Source organism: Peromyscus leucopus, chromosome 3 (assembly GCF_004664715.2).
Source record: "Peromyscus leucopus breed LL Stock chromosome 3, UCI_PerLeu_2.1, whole genome shotgun sequence".
Taxonomy (NCBI): Eukaryota; Metazoa; Chordata; class Mammalia; order Rodentia; family Cricetidae; genus Peromyscus; species Peromyscus leucopus.
Window position 1 is genome coordinate 20,013,519 of NC_051065.1, and position 20,698 is coordinate 20,034,216.

At 43.1% G+C, this 20,698-nt stretch overlaps 1 protein-coding gene across 2 annotated transcripts in view; it reads left to right on the plus strand.

Annotated features, from left to right (window-relative positions):
* Slc25a13 (solute carrier family 25 member 13) overlaps positions 1–20,698 on the plus strand; it is a 180,164-nt gene that overhangs the window by 158,138 nt on the left and 1,328 nt on the right. For both annotated transcript variants that reach the window (XM_028869835.2, XM_028869837.2), the window contains exons 15-17: positions 8,826–8,964; positions 20,340–20,498; positions 20,595–20,685. In XM_028869835.2, coding sequence (XP_028725668.1) covers positions 8,826–8,964; positions 20,340–20,498; positions 20,595–20,685 — 389 coding nt within the window. The remainder of the gene's footprint in view (positions 1–8,825; positions 8,965–20,339; positions 20,499–20,594; positions 20,686–20,698) is intronic.

A 20,698-nucleotide genomic window follows, 5' to 3' on the forward strand; every position in this document is an offset into this window, starting at 1 on the left:
GGACAGTCTGCTTAAGAAATGTTAATTAGATAAATATTAATGAGATAGGTCTTGGCAGCCAGAGGCCTGTGTGGGGAATGAGCAGTGTAGGGAACTAAAAACATGTCTTTAGTAGGATTAAGTTTTTCACTAAAAGCAATTTGACTCTAAGGCTGAAAAATGTACTCTTCTGTGATTTAGTTATGAAACCAAAGTCCTTTTCTAGCTACAAGTTGTTAAAAATAATACACTGGCCATTTTCCTCTTTCCCTCTAATAGGCAGGGTGTTGAGCATTAGGTGATTGACATTACTTTTCGAGGATCCCATGCTGAGTATTATACTAGGTTTATGTTAATTACTATATTTATTTGTTACTAAATTTACATGTAGTATGCCTATAAAATTTATATTTTATAGATAAGGAAGTTGACATAGAGAAAGTCCTCTTATTACAGGGCCTGTGCTCTGGTTCCTACAGTGTTCTGGGTTTGGCGTGGAGCAACCATGATTTAGAATCAGATCCATAATTAAGGTGATACATTTGAATATTTGTTTCTTTGGAAGCCATCTACTTCTTCCCTAGCTGAAGAGCCGTCTTCTCGGCAGTAAGTGAGCATTCATCAGACTTTGTATCCATGTTAACGGTGGAAGAGAATTCTGACATAGCTGGGATCAGCCATAACGGCTAGTGTTATTGAGAATTAACCTTCACTGAGTATATTGACGGGGTTAGAAGAAATGAGAAACTAATTGCAAGGCACACTGCCTTTGTGATCTTTGGTGTTTTGAAGGACATAACGGGGGGGGGGGACACCCCCCCCCGCGGCGGGCGTTAAGAAGGAACTAACCTGAGCAGTTCCTCCAGTAGGGTCTCTCTGTAGAGTTTTTGGCCATTGGTAGAACATCCAAAAATAAACAACTGAAAATGTTGAGTAATATACTTTGTAACAGCCTTTTCACGAGTTAGGAAGGAAGGAAATAAAAGTTAGGTGACTTCACAGAAATCTGCAGCTGCAAGGCATTCTCCAAATAAATACCTTAGTAATGTCTGAAGTGCTGAGAATGAAGGAATATGGCTGGGATTAAGAGGAGGAAGTGGAGCGTTTCAGGCGATATTTGTTCTGGAGGTCAACCCTACATGTGCACAGCGAGTCTGTTGGCACGCTAATCCTTTCTGCTGGAGCACCCTCCTCTGACCCTATTCCTGGTGCTAAAGAATCTTCCCCCATAAAACTGCAACCTTGGTGGATGGCCAAATGCCATGCTGCGTTCCTCATTAAGTTACAAGGGACTTGGCCTCGCTTATCAATAGAAGAAGAGAGGAAGGGGTGGGAGAATCCCTCTTCTAACAGTGAGAAGGTCTAAGCTGGTCTGACCTGAGTGTACAGGCGAATTTACATTTCTTTGTGGGGTGGGGGGATGGCACGCTGGGACTATCCCTGTGTGACTGACAGAACAAAACATTAGTCCTCTCAGAAGGAGCCCACTTTTACCCTGAACCTCAAAGGTTTTTTCAGATACTGTACCAAGGGAAATAAAAAATCTCAAGTCACATAAAGCAGTAAGAGATGACAAGAACAGGAAATACTCTAAACATACAAAAGTTGTAAAGGTCTTAAACTGAAATATAAATTGAAGGTTTATTTTTTTAAAAAAGCTAGTAAGTAAAATTATGATGGCTAGAATTTTAAATTCAACAGGTGGCCCTGTCAGATTTGAACATAGCTGAATAAAGAATTAGAGAGGTAGAAGTTAGGAATTATTCCAAAGCATTTCTGAGAGAATTTGAGATGGCTTACTAAGTATAAAGACAACAGAAGGAAAGGAAAGATGATGGCGGAGGATCCCCAGGACGAATGGAGTATGACGGATTGCAAGAGCAGGATGAAATTAGCAACTCCGTGCGGCTCACTGAGAGCGTGGCGCCCCACAGCTGCAGAGACGCTCCTGGGTACCCGAGAAGACGACACACCCAGATTCAAAGGACAGTTCTTCACACGGTGTCGTCATGTCTGGAGGGGAAACAAAACTTTTTCAGTCTAGAATTCTATGTTCTGTAAAACTATGTTTTAGGAACAAGGGTAGACTAAAATCCTTTTTATTTATTTATTTTTTTTAAAGATTGACAGAACTCAAGAAGCATGTCAAGTTAGGCATGGAGAAAGAAATTATAAGCCAGGCACAGTGACACACGCAGGAGGCAGAGGCACACGGGTCTCTGTGAGTTTGAGGCTAGCCTGGTCTCTGAGTTTGAGGCTAGCCTGGCCTAAAGAGTTTGCAGCTAAACAGGACTCCGTGGTGAACAGAAGGAAGTTACAGGGCTGGGGATGTAGCTCAGAGGCAGAGTCCTTTCCTAGAATGCGTGAGCCATAGATGCAAGCCCAGCTCCATTTACAAATGTACAGTAATGCGAATGAAATGGAGGACTCGTGGCATTGTCTTGATTTTTATGTATGTGTGTATAACGGTAGCTGTTGGTGCTTAATGTTTTAAGCTGTAATTAATATCCAAATAATAAAAGGAAGACTGCTTTTAATTTAAGTAGTCTGAAGAATGTGTGCTGGACAGGAGGACGATAAATAGAAAAACTGTCCTAAAGTAAACAGGGTGCAGACTGGAAATAGATTTGGCAGGCGTGAGGCTGCTAGGAGGAGGAGAGGAAAATGGGAAGGAAAGACCTTTCCACAGGTTAGTGCGGTGGTGGTGGCATGAGACTAAACTTGCACACAGAACCGTCTGTGTTGGCCACAGGGCTCCTGGTGCAGCTGAGTGACAGCCCTGTTGGTGACAAAGCAGCTCACAGTCACAGCACAGCTGACCAGTAAGTGGTGTTTCCTTTCCACCAAGAGATGCTGGGCTGCCAAGATAATGTTTTGGAATTAAATGGAATTAAGAAGAAATATGCCATCAGAGCCCCTTGGTTCGAACCAAATGGGAGGCACTTGTATTTTATGTTCAAATTGAAGTATTTAGATGTTCACTGACATCTTCAGGTGGCGGTTGGTTTATTTGATTTTGATGGTCTTAGCAGGTCTTGATACTGGTGAGATTCTTGGCAAGATCCCGTTCAAGTCTCATATAACTAGCATTATATCGTCACATGCAAAAATTGGGATGATGATGTTGAAACATACACCAGTGTTTTCCTTTTCATGTCTTTCCTGCTACACATTTACCAGCAGTTTGCTTTCTACTGAAGGATATTGCCCAACTTCCTTTGTTTTGGGGGGTGGGAGTGGGGAGAGGGGAGGTGAAACTGAGTACTGAGCCCAGGGCAGAAACCCCTGCTGCTGCCAAGCTGTGTGTGGAAGGGTTAACTTGCTGAGGGGAAGCCAAGAGGAATGCTGAGGGATCAAGACACGACACGCTGCCCATTGTTATAGCTCCAGATCAAAATATACAATTATGCATGCCAAATAAATTCTAAACCTGTAAGGTCGGAAAAGAGGGGTGGCCCTGACGACAGGTGCCAGAAGCATTAAATAACCTCCTCCTCAGACAAGGTGCGCCACTGTTGTCGTGAGTCCTGTGGGGGTCCCCAGTCTGGCATTTTCCCCCATGCTAGACAATGTGCATTCACTGCTGGAGTCTCCCTTAAGCCCCAGTCCCCCAGACCTGCTGGCTCCTGGTGCCCGCCCGCCCGACACAGAGGTGCCTTTGTAAGTGTAATTACCTTTCCCTGTATTAGAAATCGTCTGTTTAGAGCTGTGTTTGCAGGTACTGCTAGAATAAGCAGGAATTAGCATGCAAAAAGACCTGCCCTGCCTCTGACATCTTTATCAGCACCATCCTTCAGGACTGGCTTCCTTGCCTGATGTTGGGTTGATGAGGCTGGTGGGACTCAACAGGATGAAGAACTTTTAAAGGGGTGTGTGTGTGTGTGTGTGTGTGTGTGTGTGTGTGACAGATGGGGGGGGTTGTGTGTTGTATCTTGACAGTCTTGTGGAACTGCCAGAGTAAACTTGAGTGGATGATTCCAGCAACTTAAGAATTGATTAAAGCTCTTCTGGTCTTTCAACTGTGTCCACATCAAAAAGACAGGAGAAAAAGAAATGATTCTTTTGCTGTGAGGATACTATGACTATAGTCAGCATCCTCCTGCCTCCTAACTGACCGTGTGAATTGTGGGCCGTTACCTTGAAGTGAGCCTACCTTAAAGATGCTTGCCTTATCCCGTAAGGAGGAACCGTGATAGAGGACATTCGAATAGTCCAGAATTAGCAGAGTCAATCCAAGACTATTTGCATATTAGGTTGCCTGGAAATGCTTTTTATTGTTCCCATCTGTTCATCAACGAGACTTTCATTTTAAAAAGGAAAAAAAAATTCCCTTCTTTGGAGATAGGGGGTACTTTAGTGATTAGGTTAGAGGATTGCATTTTGTGTTTAGTAATTTTCCATATGTGATTTTGCTCTATACCTAGAGAATTCAAGGCCAATCAGAGAATAAGGGCAAATTCGCCCAGATAAGTAGTGAAAGAGGGGCCAGGAACTCTGGCCATTCTCATAAGGGAGAAGAAAGATTGAAGATTTAGATGGTTAATCTACATAATTGATAAATTGTTTTTCAATGGCCAGCCTCATTTTTGCCTCGCTGACACGGCCGCACAGCCTGTCTCTGTCCTGCAGGGCTGCTCGTTCAGAATGACTTGATCACCTAGTAAAGATTTTCCACGGGCCGAGTAGGATTCCAGCCAGCGGCTTCAGTTTCTGACTTTGTGCTGGAGGATGGGTGTTCACCGAGTGAAGGATTTATCCAGGAATCTATGGTAGAGAAACATTTTCTTCACCTTTGAAACCTAGAAGCCCTTTTCACATCCTGCTTCCCTTTCCATTGTTGGGAGCTACAGGTCAGGGATTGCCTGAGGCGGCCCTGCAAATTGGCGCCTGCTTTGTGACTGAGGCCTGGAGGGAGTGGTCAAGAAAAGACCAGAGAAATTGAATAAGCATGACTGTTCCTCTAGGTTTTAAAGCTACCTCTCCAGGAAGACTGGATGCCTTGGCTGGCCAGGAGAAGCTAAGAGCACTTTCTGAACTATTTGCTGAAAGGAGTCTCTTGAGCCGGTACAGGTTTAGGGAACAATTGAGGTAGGCACCAGAGGAGAGACAAGGAAACACAACCTTTCTGGCCACATTTGTCCCTCTTTTTTTTGTGACAGTGGGTCCTTCACAGGACTGTGACAGGTGTTGCCTCGCTTTTTCCTGAAGGTCCACTCCCTTCTCTGCCCCTTGGTGTTTGATAGTCCAAAGTTGTTTCCAGGGCTCAGCTCTTGCTCCCTTCTGTGGGGTGTTCTTGCTATCTGAGTAGGTAGAGAAGCAGCATTCAGCCTTCACTTGGTGGCACAGCCATCCTGCCTAAGAAACAGGGATGGCTGGAGTTCAGATCATCAGCAACCTTACACAGCCTGACACATGTTCTGGTTTGTCTGACCCGACTGCCTTGTTTCTTGAAAGAATACAGCCTGCTCCTACTCCGTGCCCATCATGTTACTGGTACAACTCTGCTTTTCTTCAGGTTTGTTCTTCATTTGTTTCTAAGCTTGATTTCTGACCAGGCCATTTGTCTTCGGTCTTTATTCATCTCTTCAATCTTGCTACATCTTCTCCCAGGGATGTACAACTGACTCACGCTTTCAAGAAAGGAGGGAGGCAGTGTGATGTTGGGATACCTAAGGCTGCTTCTGGGGGGACTCAGCTGTGTTTCCTGTGCTGCTGCTCTTCTTCGGTCCCAAGAGGATTTTCAGTTTGTGCCTCTTACTTTGTTATGTATGATTGACCTTGATCACATTGAATCTACAAAGCCTAACACAGACCGAGCTCTCTTTTTTTAACGTTAGCACTCCAGTACAAAATGACTGTTTTCTGCTACAGCTTGTTAGTCTCCAACGAATAATGGATCTTTGTCTAAAAAGCTAGAATTATGGTTTTGCTTTCTAGAGTATTTTTCAAAGAAGCGAGTTAGTGTCCTTGTGGAAAGCTAACAACATGTTCCAAAGGCTCTTGTGGATCTTTCTAGTTGGGCCCCTTCTATCCAAGGACATCACCAAAGCAAAAATCACTGTCGTCAAGAACATGCCTGGCAGCTACAGATTTTGTTAGGTGTTTTATAAAGTAAATCAGGTAGTCATTTCTGATTCCTGGTTTCTTCCAATACGTTTCAGGTAATACCAACACTGAAATAGGCAGGTATCTAGGTCTGAAAGATTCAGAACAGTATTGAGACCATGTAGAGAGTGTGGAACCATATGGAATCCATGCCTGTCTATCTTTTACTTAAAAGATGCTCACAGGAAGGGTGGTGTTTGGGGCTGAAGTGAAGCAAGAGGTGGCATTTAAAAGGTTTGCGTGCCCAGCATAGCACTCATCACAGAAGGTGAGGAGCGAGAGGTGGACATGGCTGATCAGGTGAATGGAGCACTGATAGCTGTAGATAAATAGCTGAAAGGAGTTAGGTGCATCCGTGAAAAGAAACTGGAAAAGCAAAACTCTGAAACGGGTGAGACTAGAGGGACCTACCTGCAGGACACCCGGAACCAAGGAAAGTCCCCCGAGTTTTAAAGTAGAATCAAAGTGTAAACAACACAACTAAAGGAGAAAGATCATTTCTGGTCAAAACGAAACGAAAGCCATGCACTGTGGGTTTAAGAGGGAACGGAATAAGCCAGAGAGAGTCACCCCAGCGTGGCCTCAGTTCTGGAGTTGTTGCTTATATTTCTGTGGACCATGCTCTAAAATGTTTAGAATGCTTGCAATCCCTGACGAGTGAAAACAGTGGACAGCAGATTAAATTTGTAGGTTTTTAGTAAACATAATATTCTATAGTGGGATTTCTCTATAGAAATTTAGTTTCCTTAAGAGAAACTATTATTAGCAAAGAAAAAAGGACAGAGGTCGGTCTATAAAATGTAACATTGGAGCTCCAGATGGCTAAAGGTATGGTAAAAGGACAATTTGCAGAAAGAATCATACCAATCAAGAAATCCTTGTGATTTATGTAGGAAGTAATGTGAGGTACTTTTTACTCACCTTAAGGGAGGGAGCCCTATTTAACTGATCTTTATTGGAATTGCGTATTTGGTCTGCATTGTCTGGACGGCACACACGTGTGGACAGAAAACTAGAACTCACAGGAAAACTTGAAGCAAGAATCAAAACGGAGGAGAAAAGAAGAAATTAGAAAGTGGTACTAATTCTCTAAGCTTATTTAAAGAACTAACCCTAAAGGCAGCATTGGGTGCTCCATGTAGCTGCTGGCACTGTCCGAAAGCAGATTCTTAGCATCTAGTGTTGTAGACTTGTCTGCAGTTACTGGATTGGAACGTGCCCCTCAAATGTACACTTGATAGATAAACGTCCTGGGCATCAGGTTTTACATGTATGAAATGATGGATGCTGTCGTACTTATTTTCTATTAGTCATCTAATGGTTGGGGGAGTGACAGGCTGCACTTGCATGAGCTGACTCACCCCTGGGGGGACCAGCCCTTTTTCTAAGACCTTCATGCAGAATGGATGCAGAAAGTCTCCATGGGTCACTCAAAAGAGGAATACCCAAATTCCGTCAAATCTGGACAGAATCCAGATTCTAAGCCTTTTGTTCTAGTTGGAAGGTGGAGCTGAACTAGGATTCAATTTAATAGGATTAAGTATAAAGTTCTACTTGTATTACTTGTGTAAGATGACTAATTAAGTTGCAGTAGACCTGGGTTAATAACAGTTTCTGTGAAAGAAGACTCAGGGTTTTATACCCCCAGATCTCTGTTTGAGTTAGGAGTGAAATGTGTTTGTTAGGAAGAGTCAGTTACAGGGTGTGGTCAGAAGAACTTGCGCCAACTGAAGCCAACAACGGACAGAAATTCTCAATGCTGCATAACTGTACTTCCGTGTCTGTAATTGGATGTGACTAGATCTGTTGAGTCTGGATGAATTCATTATTGTCTTTTGGGAATTTCTATAATTGGTAGAAATTTGGAGCATTAGAAATCTGTGAAAGAAACAGTATTAAGTCATTAAGTGTTGAAAGGGGCTAATTTCCCTCCTACTCAGCCTGCCTAAGAAAGAGTGTGTGTGTATGTGTTGTAGTTTGCATTATAACACCGTGTTCTCTTTCTTGGTATTATATCATCAAAATGCTTGGGGCCCTAGCATGGCATGATTTTGGCATCAGAAATTATTTAGTGAAAACTTAATTTCTGAAGTTAATTGTCCTATATTGAGCTCTTGAATGTGTCAGAATTATGGTAAATATTTTAAGGTCAGCATTTATCAATATTTCATGAACACAAAACAATGGATAAGAATCCAAGTGCTCTCTGAAAAGATATATTTTTATGTATATGTAGTTTTTTTTTTCTGGGAAAGACTCCAACACTTTCATCAGATTCTCAAAAGATACAGAAATGGGACCTTTCCCTTTGCACCTACACAGCTCGTCTATCTCCTGATGAATAAACACAGAGGCACCTTGATTCTTGCTTCCTGTCTTGCTTTGAGACCAGCCAACAGATCTTCCTTCAAATGCCAGCAACTTCCACCCACGGAGACTTGAAAAGAGTCACAGGCAGAGTTCCAAAATTGTGTTAATTAAAATCTCAGTTTTAGAGTAAACGAGAACTCCCCTTTCCCACGTCCTCACACCCTACGACAAATCTAGTTGTGTTTAGAAGAGCAAGACCCAGGCTTGTGGCTTCAAGAATCCGGGTACAGTTTACTATTCCCCTTTCAGTGTGAGAACAAATTTGGTCTTCTCCAGGAATATTTTGTTCTGAGGTCAGTTCCCGAGAAGCCTGACCTCCTCAATGGGATGTGTGTTTCATGTGGTGTTTCTTGCCCTTGCAAACCTCACAGGGTGCCAAAGCATGCTTTCTGCGGGACATTCCTTTCTCGGCCATCTACTTCCCGTGCTATGCCCATGTGAAGGCCTCCTTTGCAAACGAAGATGGGCAGGTGAGCCCAGGAAGTCTGCTCTTAGCTGGTGCTATAGCCGGTAAGTCTCACCCATGCAGTGCTGTGCTTGCCCACCACCCATCCCCCAACCCTCCAGCCTCTTGCTAACCTAACCCCACCCATACTGCAGAAATAGTGTCGTTTGTTCTGGCAGTTTCTAACAGAGTCCTCATGATTGTCTTTGAATAGCTTTCAAGGGGCAGACAAGGAATTAATCTATATTTTGTCAAGTTAGATTATTAAGTGAACTTTAACTTTAGAGTATCCACTAACAGTTGGTTGATTTATTTATTTGCTTTCTGTCATACTGGTAGATTCTAATTCATGGTCCATATTCACTTAGTAGCACAAGAGTGAAAATGAGTTGGCCTCAACTTTTTAAAACTTTAAATGCTCATGCCCTAATGGTGTCTAAACAAATTAGTGAGTATAAGCTTGTCCAGAACTTAAACAAAAGTTATTGTCATTTATTTAGAAGTGTAATGGAACTAAAAGTGACTAAGCTGACAAGACATTTCTTGAAGTGGCTGTCAGGTCAAGGGCTAGATGTATGTTAAGTGAGTCATAGAAGTAACTGTCTTCTGTCTCTAGTGCTGGCCTAGATTATCCCAATACACAGAATTATCCCAATACACAGAAAAATAGGGAATTAAAAATAGATACTGATTATCGGCACGGTACAGGATCATCACCTGGATTTTGTGAACCTCCTTGTCCAGAGAAGCTAATGGCTGGATCTGTCTGGACTAGCTCTCTAAGTGGCAACAAACTTTTTTTTTCCTCAAGACAGGGTTTCTCTGTGTAGTTTTGGTGCCTGTTCTGGATCTTGCTCTGTAGACCAGGCTGGCCTTGAACTCACAGAGATCCGCCTGGCTCTGCCTCCCGAATGCTGGAATTGGTAACAAACTTTTAATGAGTTAACAAACCCTAGGGCAGTCCTGGGCTTCCTGGTTCCCAACATTTTTGATAGACATGTTGCTGTCATCAGAGTGGAGGTTAGAGCTGTTGCTAAAAGCAGGATGGGAGGTGAACCCCAGCTTTGAGTAGCTACTTCATGCTTCCCCTCTCCTGCAAGACCCCCAATAGCAGGAAGCCAAGTCACACTCCTTTATCCTTTATCCTTAATCTCTTTTTCCCAAATACATGGATACTGGCCTGTGAATTCTGTTGAGGACTCTAGTTGTTTAAGTCATAATGAGATCTGGAAACCATTGTATCAACACTAAGGAAGCAAGATCTGGAATACAGAACTCCTATTTTCATTCCAATTCAGTCACTCATTCACTGTGTCCTGAATGGTCACATTTATGTACATATAAATGAGGAAAAATGGAAAGAAAGCATTATACAATTTATTTTAAATTGCTCAATTGAAATAAGCTAGGGCCTAAGGAAAACGAAGTACTGCTTCTTGACGTGTGACCTTTGTTGGTTGTTACTTCAATAGGTTTCTTTTCCTCAGCTTTGAATCTCAAACTGTAGAGGCCAGCTTGTATCATGGGAGGCTCTTAGCATAGTGCCTAGCATGTATCATGAATTCAGCAAACATGAAGACTGAATCTCGAAGAATCTGCCCATAAATTGCTCCACAAGTACCAGATATGAAATTAAGGAGGAATATTAGAGCTCAGCTCAGGATCAAAGATTCTCTCTTAACCTTGTTTTCCTCAAACTATAAAAACATTGTGCCCTTCTCTTGGAGAAAACATTCACTGAGAACCAGTTTCATATCAGGGTAGGAATATACTAGGTAGGGCATGTTACCAGAGCTGAACATTTATTTTCATTTTTCCCCGATTATGAAAGTAATATAGCTCACTGTAAAAATATTTAGGAATGGTAGGTATTATCCATGATTCCATTGCTGGAAGAGAGTTGCTGTTTAACTTAAACGTTTTTATTACAGTTATTCGTGTGCTTTATGAAGATGTATATGTAGACAGATGCTGTCGTCCACAGAGGTCAGAGGACAAGTGAGGCAGTCGGTGTACTCTTCCCTGTGTGGCTCTCGGGAACCACACTTGGGCTGTTAGTCTTGGTAGCAAGTGTCTTTACCCCTGAGCCATCTCACCAGCCTTACTCAACTTCTTTGCTTTTTCCTACATGGATGGTTTTGATGGAGTTTCAGTGGAACTGTACCCGTGGTTTGCGTTTTGATCCTTCAGCATTGTTGACTACTGGAGGGTGATGATTAGTGGCATGTGTTGTGGTATCAGACTCCAAGGCTCAGATTCACCTCCTCATGTAGACCCCTAGGACCTACACAAGTCACTGACTCCCTCTTGACCTGCTTCTTCAAATCTGGGGATGACTGTTATAGCTTCACAAAAGAATTATGGGATTAAATGGAATAATAGACAAAGATTTAAAGTAGTTGCCATCATGTTAGTATTTAGAAATGTTCAACTATAGTGATTTTATTGTGTATAATTTTAAACTCCCTAAATGTAGTTTAAACAGATGGATCGTATCCTTACTTTTCATTATAATTTTTTGAGATTATGATATAATTACATTACTTCCCTTGCTTCCCTTTTCTCCCTGCAGTCCTTCCTATGTCCCCATTGTGACCCTTCCTGTTCACATTCATGGCCTCTCTTTCTGTCATTGCTGTTGTTTGTGTGTGTGTGTGTGTGTGTGTGTGTGTGTGTGTGTGTGTGTGTGTGTGTGTTCTAAACATATAATTACAACCTGCTTGATCTATATAATGTTACTTGTACATATGTTTTTGGAGTTGACTATCTGGTATTGGAAAACCAGTTGGTGTGCTCTTTGGGGAGAAGTCTGTTTCTCCTGCTTTCAGCTTTTTGTCGACTGGGCACATGGTGTGATTTCACTTCTTGTCGACTGGGCCCACGGTGTGATTTCACTTCTTGTCGACTGGGCCCACGGTGTGATTTCACTTCTTGTCGACTGGGCACAGGGTGTGATTTCACTTCTTGTCGACTAGGCACACGGTATGATTTCACTTCTTGTCGACTGGGCACAGGGTGTGATTTCACTTCTTGTCGACTAGGCACACGGTGTGATTTCACTTCTTGTCGACTGGGCCCACGGTGTGATTTCACTTCTTGTCGACTGGGCACAGGGTGTGATTTCACTTCTTGTTGACTGGACACAGGGTGTGATTTCACTTCTTGTCGACTGGGCACAGGGTGTGATTTCACTTCTTGTCGACTGGGCACAGGGTGTGATTTCACTTCTTGTCGACTGGGCACACGGTGTGATTTCACTTCTTGTCGACTGGGCACACGGTGTGATTTCACTTCTTGTCGACTGGGCCCACGGTGTGATTTCACTTCTTTCGACTGGGCCCACGGTGTGATTTCACTTCTTTCGACTGGGCCCACGGTGTGATTTCACTTCTTTCGACTGGGCCCACGGTGTGATTTCACTTCTTGTCGACTGGGCCCATGGTGTGATTTCACTTCTTGTCGACTGGGCCCACGTTGTTCACTTGTGCTGGCCACGGTGTGATTTCACTTCTTGTCGACTGGGCCCACGGTGTGATTTCACTTCTTGTCGACTGGGCCCACGGTATGACTTCACTTCTTGTCCACTGGGCCCACGGTGTGATTTCACGTCTTGTCGACTGGGCCCACGGTGTGATTTCACTTCTAGTCCAGTTGGAGGGCACCAAGAAGGTACGTGTGCCACTTTTGCACCCTGAGGGTTATGATGTTGTGCCAGTTGTTGTGGTTCAGAGACATCATAGTTGGGTAGAACTATTGGTTGGGTGCTGCTCTCCTTTCAAAGCTTGCATGGTGCCTTCTGGTGCCATGAAAGATGGTGCTCAGGGAAGAGTCTTTTGAATTAGATCCCAGCTCTGGTCCTCGCGGTCCTGTGTCTGAAGTGCATGGTGTCTTCAGCAGTCGAAACTTAACTTTGGCACCAACAGTAGCCTATAGTGTTCTAGAAGTCTCTTAGACAGTACTGACCAACAACTCATGAGAGGGTATTTCATGCCTTGTGTTGAGATTCTTGTTAGACAGTCTGTGGCTCTTGGGGGTGGCATCGTTAGCCCAGGTGGGAAAATTTCATTTAAACTATTTGTGAATATGTACATACAGACTTATATGCTACAGGTATTTTTTTATTAAATAGATAGCTAACAGTGAATCCTTATGATGTTTTCAGATATCCTTATCATTTTACTTTCCTCCCTCCTCCTTCTGTGTTTATCTCCCTCTCTAAAGCCTCCCTGCAACCTTCTTTACTTCCCTAGCTTTTATGTACTCTCTTCTGAAGATTTGGAGTTACGAGCCTCAGATGAGAGAAAAGATGTAATACGTTGTCTCTCTTTGTCTGGGATACCTCACTCAATATGTTCTTTTCTAGTTCAGTCCATTTTTCTGTAGATTTCATAATGTCATATTTTTCTTTGCAGCTGAATAATATTCCATTGTATTAGGATTTTCTAGAGGAAAAGAACTTATAGAATGAATCTCTGTCTCTCTCTCTATACACACACACACACACACATATACATACATACATACATATATACATACATACACACAAATGGAATTTATTGAAATGACATACAGGCTGCAGCCCAATTAATCAACAACAATAGCTGGCTATGAATGGAAAATCCAAGAATCCCAGAGTTACTTAATCCACAAGACTGGATGTTTCAGCTAGTCTTCAGTATATGTAGGAATCCCAAAGAAGTAGGCTCCAATGCCAGTGAAGGAATGATTGTGCTAACAAGGCGAGGGAAAGCAGGCCAAGAGCAATAGCTTCCTTCTTCTATGTCCTTATATACACTTCCAGCAGAAGGTGTGGCCCAGATTAAAGGTGTGTCTTCTGTCTCAACATCGAAATCAAAGATGTGTGTCTTCCTACCTCGAAGGTCCATACTAGAAGTGGATTCACCCACTTCAAACCAAGCAAAAAAAATCTCACACAGATGTGCCCTCCATTTCCGGATTGTAGTTCATTCCAGATGTAGTCAAAATGACAAACAATAATAGCCATAACATCCATTGTGTATATGTACCACATTTTTATTATCTATTAGTCAGTTGAAGGATGCTTAGGTTGTTTCCATTTTCTAACTATGAAGAAAGCAGCAGGGAGCATGGCTGAGCAAGGATCTGTTGAATAGGGTCTAGCGAGGTGAGTCCTCTTGATCCTCCCCTCCATACACTCTCCCCAACCCCAACTCTATCCCAATCCCACATCTAGTGCCCCAGCCAAGTCTGGCCATTCCTGCCTATGCTGCTACTAATCTCTAGGCTTCTGTCAGGACCCTCCCTGCCTGCCTCAGCCTACGAGCTCCTCCCATGCTACATCCATCCTCCTCACCCAGCCAGATCCTACACATCTGTCTCTGGGGTCTAGCCTGGTAAGTTCACCTAATACTCCCCTTCTCATACCACCTTAACACCCACATCTATCCCCAAACTCCAAGCTTGAACTAGGACATGGTCCCTAACCCGGCACACCAGCCCAGTTCCCTGTGTCCAACTGACTTCATTCAACCTAAGCCACATCCAACCTCTAGGCCCAGCCCTAGCTGCACACTCCCTCTTATGTCCCAACTCACTCTGTCCTTGTTGAATAAGAGGAACTAACAGAAGAAGTTCACATGCTCAGATCTCAAGGCGAAATACATAAACAATATGAAAGATGAAAACAGCATCACCTTCCACCCCCGAATCTACCAGTCCTATGAAAATGTCTGCCGATGAGAATTACCTTGATGAACTCCAGGACACAGAATTAAACAACAACAACAACAACCAATCACAAATGTCATCAAAGAATTCCAGGAATTTAAAGAAGACACAAAGAAAAACAGCTTAGTAAACTTAAAGAAACTGAACTTTAAGAGAATAAATGCCTGAGTGATGCCCAAGAAAACACAAATGTACGACTCATGGAAATGAATATATCCAGGATTCTAAAATAGAATTCAGTAAAGAGATAGAATCATATCGTTCTTAATCATAGGTGCTTAGAACTGTCCAAATGACAGTTTGGATTTTATCAAAACAAAGCAGATCTTTAGGTGTAAAGATTTTCTCTGGTTGTAGATCTGTCCTTTTGAAGAAACAGATTCTAGGAACTGAGTTTGCTGGTGGAAAGTGTGATTGTTTTAACATGAAGCTCCATTAGTCCTGAAATTCTGGAGGCATCACCAGCCTTATGCTGGTGTTTTAGCCCCATAGCCATCCTATTGTCTGAGCACTCGCCTGGTGTCTTAGTTAGGGGTTCTATTGCTGTGCTGAAATACCATGACCAAAAGCAACTTGGGGAAGAAATGATTCATTTGGTTCACACTTCCCCATCACTGTTCATCACTGAAGCAAGTCTGGACAGGGACTCAAACAGGGCAGGAACCTGTCGGCAGGAGCTGATGCAGAGGCCATGGAAGAGTGTTGTTATTGGATTGCTCCCCTAGGCTTGCTCAGCTTGCTTTGTTATAGAAACCAGGACCTCCAGCCCAGGGGTAGTCCCACCCACAATGGGCTGGGCCCTCCCCCATCAATCACTAATAGGCATGCCTATGCCCAGTCGGATGGAGGCATTTTCTCAACTGAGGTTCCCTCCTCTCAGATGACTCCAGCTTGTGTCAGGTTGACAGAAAACCAGCCAGCACATCTGGGATGCCTTTATTACTACCCCAGAGCTTCTCAGCTCTAAACAAGAACTTAATGTTTCTTCTTGGGTGTGGATCAGGAGCAGGTTTGTTTTTTTTTTTGTTTTGTTTTTTTTTGTGGGCCTGTGGTTCAAACTATGTTACACAACCCTAAGAGGAAAGTGACTGCTTACACAGATTTGATAATTGAATAATTCAATTCTGAGAACCTTGAGAATAAAACATAGTGGAGACAGATCAGGGTAATGACGTGCACATACTCATCCAATTCTTCCAGAATGTCTCAAACTGCTAGAAACTACACATCAAAAAGAGCAACATCAGCACTCAGTACTCAGGAAGCAACCAGCCTGAGTCTGAAATTGATGATGCTACAGGCCAAAGCCCTGGCAGGAAAAACTATTGATAATGTAAAAGCCAAAGTGGAGACTTTCGACCTCTGAGTGAACAGTAGAATGCCTTAGGTATGCTAAAAGAAGTAAGTTAGAGAGCTGCATTTCTGGACACACAGCCACCTTAGCCATGTCATCTAGAGCTTCAAGCAACATTTGTCCACAAGTTGAAACCTCAGAATTGTAATGCAGAGATTGAGCCATTGGCCTGGAAACAGCCTGTGTAGAATTGACGGAAAGCAGGGCAGGGCTTAAGTGCATGCCGAACCTTAACCACAGGTGCAGCGAAACATAAATTAACAGCTCTTTCCCAGGGGAGTAGAAAATAAATTATTCTCACTGCACAGTTCAGCTTTCTACACATCAGCATTTGGGAAAGGTTCAGCCCTGCCAGCCTGCCTTAGCCCCCTCAGCATGAAGGAGTCTCCTTTCCAAAACAGAGAACTGTGGGGGAAGCAGGTCTGGAGTATGGCAGGTGCCACCCACGGCCAAATTCCGTGGCTGCTGAGCACACCATTTCGCTCTGAGTATCAGCAGACAGCCAGGCATCCTCGGACAGGAAGGGAGAGCAAGGAAAGCGAACTGAAAAATGGTGGAGAAAACGGTAATTTAGGGACCAGAGGGGAACTTGCAAGAACTGTAATTAGGAAGCCTGGAGGGGATTCTTTGTGTCTTCTTTTTATTTTTAAATAAAAGTAAGTACACAGGAAGTTGTAAAAACCAATATAGTGATATTCCACGTACTCTTCCTAGGAACCTTGTATCTTTCATAACTATCATACAAGGTCAAAATCAGGAAATTGACTTGCTGTAACACACATGAAGTTCTGTGGCATTTGAAATTTACTTTATGTGTTTATTGGCGGTGTTGAGGCTGGACCCAAGGTCTAATGCATTGATTACATGGTTTATTATTTTGAGACAGCTTCGCATTAGGATGAGCAAGACTGACCTTGCACTCACTTTGTAGCCAGAATTGACTTTGGGTGGGTTTTGTTTTTTAATTAACAAAATGATTGTCAGAATTAAAGATCCATATGGTTCTGACCGAAGAAAACCAAGTGAGGCCTCATGTAGTGCTGCTCATCCATGACCCCAACACTCAGGAGGATGAGGCAGAAGAATTAAGAGTTTGAGGACAGCCTGGGTGCCACAGGAAGAACCTGCCTTGAGAAAAGAATAAGGAAAAGGAGAAAAAGTTAGACATTTGGGAAATAAAGACATGGTAGGGACAACACTGTAGAATGTGGCACAGAATTCCAGAGGTGGGAACTACAAACACTGAAGAGGCATGTCGGTCTACCACCTTCAAAAGAGGTTCCCTGGATATCAGGGTTAGGAGAGGAGGACAACCAACAAGAAGTGAGTAGAAGATGGGTTTTTAATGTGCAATGCAATACCTTCCAGTTGCCCAGGAAATGAAGTCTGGAACCACAGTCATGTTCCCAGGCTTATAGCGTCCAAGGGGAGGATGAAGCCTGTATCTCCTCTGCTTGCAAGGCTCCCTTCTCTGCAGCCAAATGAGGAGTGAATTTAAGAAGAACAATGTGGGATACTCCAAGCAGCATTGACAGAAAAGTTGTAGCTGTAAGCCACTCAAAATTATTGCTGACTCAGATGTTTGTATTTATTATGCAAGAAGAGCTGTTGGGAGACACATGAAGGAAAGAAAAGGCCAGAGCGAAAGTAGACTATCCTCCTCAATTTGCTGGAAGAGGATGTGTGTGTTAGAGGCACAGCCGTGCCGTCGATATTTGTCGGCCATGGCTGTGTCACAGTTACTATATTTATTGAGATATTTGATCTCCAGATCAAAAGGGAAGTAACAGGAAGTGGAAGAGACAGAAAACACATAGGACATGAGGAACAAGTCCAGTAGCCATCGTCAACAGAAGTGGATCCAGTGTCTTAAGTGAAAACAAACACTTTCATTTCAGTTTTAAAAGAAAATGTAGTCATCTTCCATTGGACAGTATCAACCAGCCTTTGTGAATTATCAATGCAACATGCCTCTTACAATCTCAGCTTGGAAATATAAACAGAACATGAGATTTTTCTCCTTCTTAATGAGGAACTTTATTACATTGCTGTCAATAGCAGGTTGATCATATCGATAGCAACCAAGAAGTGGAATTTAGAATATATTGGCCTTGACCCAAAAGAAATATGTATTCACTTGTTAAACCTTAAATGGAGAAACACAAAATATTGTATTAATGCTAATATAATACGAAAATTAATGTCTTTGTCCCCAAAGCTGTCTGGATTCACCAAGTCACATTTTCTTTTTGCTATCAGTGATCTTCTGTACTTCCTGGCTCCCTGGAAACCTCAGTTGTTTTTATTGGCTGCTGAGCACCTGGTGTCGTTTTTCTTGCTGAGGTTGTGGATGGTCCAGAGCTAAGCATGTGTGAGTCTTATTGATGGACTGCAATCTTCCTGTTGAGGACACAGAAGATACTTTCCTGTCTTCTGGATATCTCCTCTTCTTCCACACCCAGGCCATTTCATCTACGTGGTTTCATGCTTTTGAAAGCAGAGAATGACCAGGCAAATGGACTCAGAGTCTTTGCCCACTTAGTTATCTGGTGGTCAAGCCCTTTGCAGGACCTGTGGCTGGCCTGGCCAAGTTTTAGAGTAGCTAAACCCAGTTCTCCGGGTTTACTGTCAACCCCACCTTAGAAGTCTCCACGGCGATGTCTGGAGTGACTCCTAGACTCTAGACTTCATCCTTTAGGGACTGTGGGGGCTACAGGTAGATATGGCTAAGCTTGTGTTTGGGTTGCAGGGTTTCTAGGACATGTGCGCACGTGTAAGCACACGAGCGCACACACAGAGCCTAATCTGCTTTGGCAGACAACTTATTAAGTAGGTTATGTGTTTCTTTTAGCATTTTCAGCCAGGTGTCTTTATTCCCATTGCAACTATTCTTCTACTCTCTTCTTCTCCGTTACTTCTCTCGTGACCAGGAAATGTTTATGAAAAGCACCGTAATGGAAAAAGAACATTTTCCCCATTATCGCCCCTGTGTCTTTCACAGCTCCACATGATCATACCTGCGATGTGGTTAGGAAGATTTTACTTCATGTCTAGAGGAGACTCCCTGCTAAACTCCCCTAAACCAGGAAGTGAAGCAAAATGGGTACTGTGAATACAGTGGGTTTCTAAGCTGTGTGTGTGTGTGTGTGTGTGTGTGTGTGTGTGTGTGTGTTTCCTTTCATCATGTCAGAGGATAAATTCCTGGCTCCAAATGACAGTAATCCCTCCAAGCTAATAGGAAGCCCAGTGCGATTTCTTAGATGAACCCTGGGTAGAAAGTGCGCTTTTCACATGTAAAACTGCAGCGAGTTTTGTAACGACTGTTTCTCAGAATCAGAGTCACAGGAGTAGAGTGGAGCTGCAAGAGGAAGAAGAGACTCTGCTTTTCTGGTAGAAAGGGGAGCATGGAGCGCACAGCTACACACCACCCCCAGCTCACACTGCGACTTTAAAACTGTCTGTTGAAGGATGAGATGGAGTTCTAAGCCAGACCATGTTGGTTTGGACAGAAATCCTTACAGAATTATTAAGCCTTAAAAAAAGCAAAGGAGATTTATGCATCTGCATCTGACCAGTTTGGTTTGGAATAGGTTCATAATGGAAAAGTAATAAAACCATAAGAGACAGTGTTTTCTGAATAGTCTCCCTTTTAAAAACTCTAAACATGGGCTGCCCCATTTTTGGATAAAAACAACTGTAGAAAGTTTTCCCGTTGGTAATTTGGGGAGGGAATTTGTTGTTGTTGTTGTTGTTGTTGTTGTTCCTTTCTTACTGATTACCAGACAGTATAAATTGTAAGCCTTCTGTTACAATTTTCTAGCTCTCTCGGCTTAGGGAGAAGGAGGGATCGGTGTGAGCGTCACACAGAGGCTCATGGTGTTTGCTTTGCTATCGTTACAGCCTGGGGAGAGAGGTTAGGGTTTTGGAGTGCAGGGTGGCTGGATATGTGAGAGAAGCCTCCTGTGACTGCCAGCAGCCAGGAAACCATGAAGAGGAAATACATAATAAGCTTCACCTCTGAAAAATCAGACCTAATAACTTTGTGAGGTTCTGATTTCAACAGGAAAGCAAAAAAAAATTTTTTTGAAAACCACTTTCTCTGTTTGTTTTCAACCACTTGAAATAGTGTTACGGATAAATAATTGCTTAAAAATATTTATGTATTTAAGAATAGAAACAACAAACGAAGGGAGGAGGGGGCGGTGGACACTCGCAGACAGTACCGGCATGCCGTGCTTTCCAGAGGACAGCAAAATGGGCATTTCATTACACGGGCTTCTCACCTTTCTTTCCACGGCCAGCAGTTCAAAGCACAGTTATTTTTATATAGTGAGAATGTGAGTGGACTGAGATGGTACTGTGTGGTCTCGCCTGCAGGTATGCCGGCAGCATCCTTAGTGACCCCTGCTGATGTTATCAAGACTAGATTACAGGTGGCTGCCCGGGCTGGCCAGACCACTTACACCGGTGTGATGGACTGCTTCAGAAAGATCCTTCGGGAAGAAGGCCCAAAAGCCTTGTGGAAAGGAGCTGCTGGTACGGAAGTAATTGGTTCTTAACTAACCTTTGGGTATCAGGTAAATGTTTTAAAAATCTAATGGTGTCTGTTATTTCTTTCCATCTTTGTCATAGCTCGTGTGTTCCGGTCCTCGCCACAGTTTGGGGTCACCTTGCTGACTTATGAATTGCTACAGCGATGGTTCTATGTCGATTTTGGAGGAGTGTAAGTGTCATGG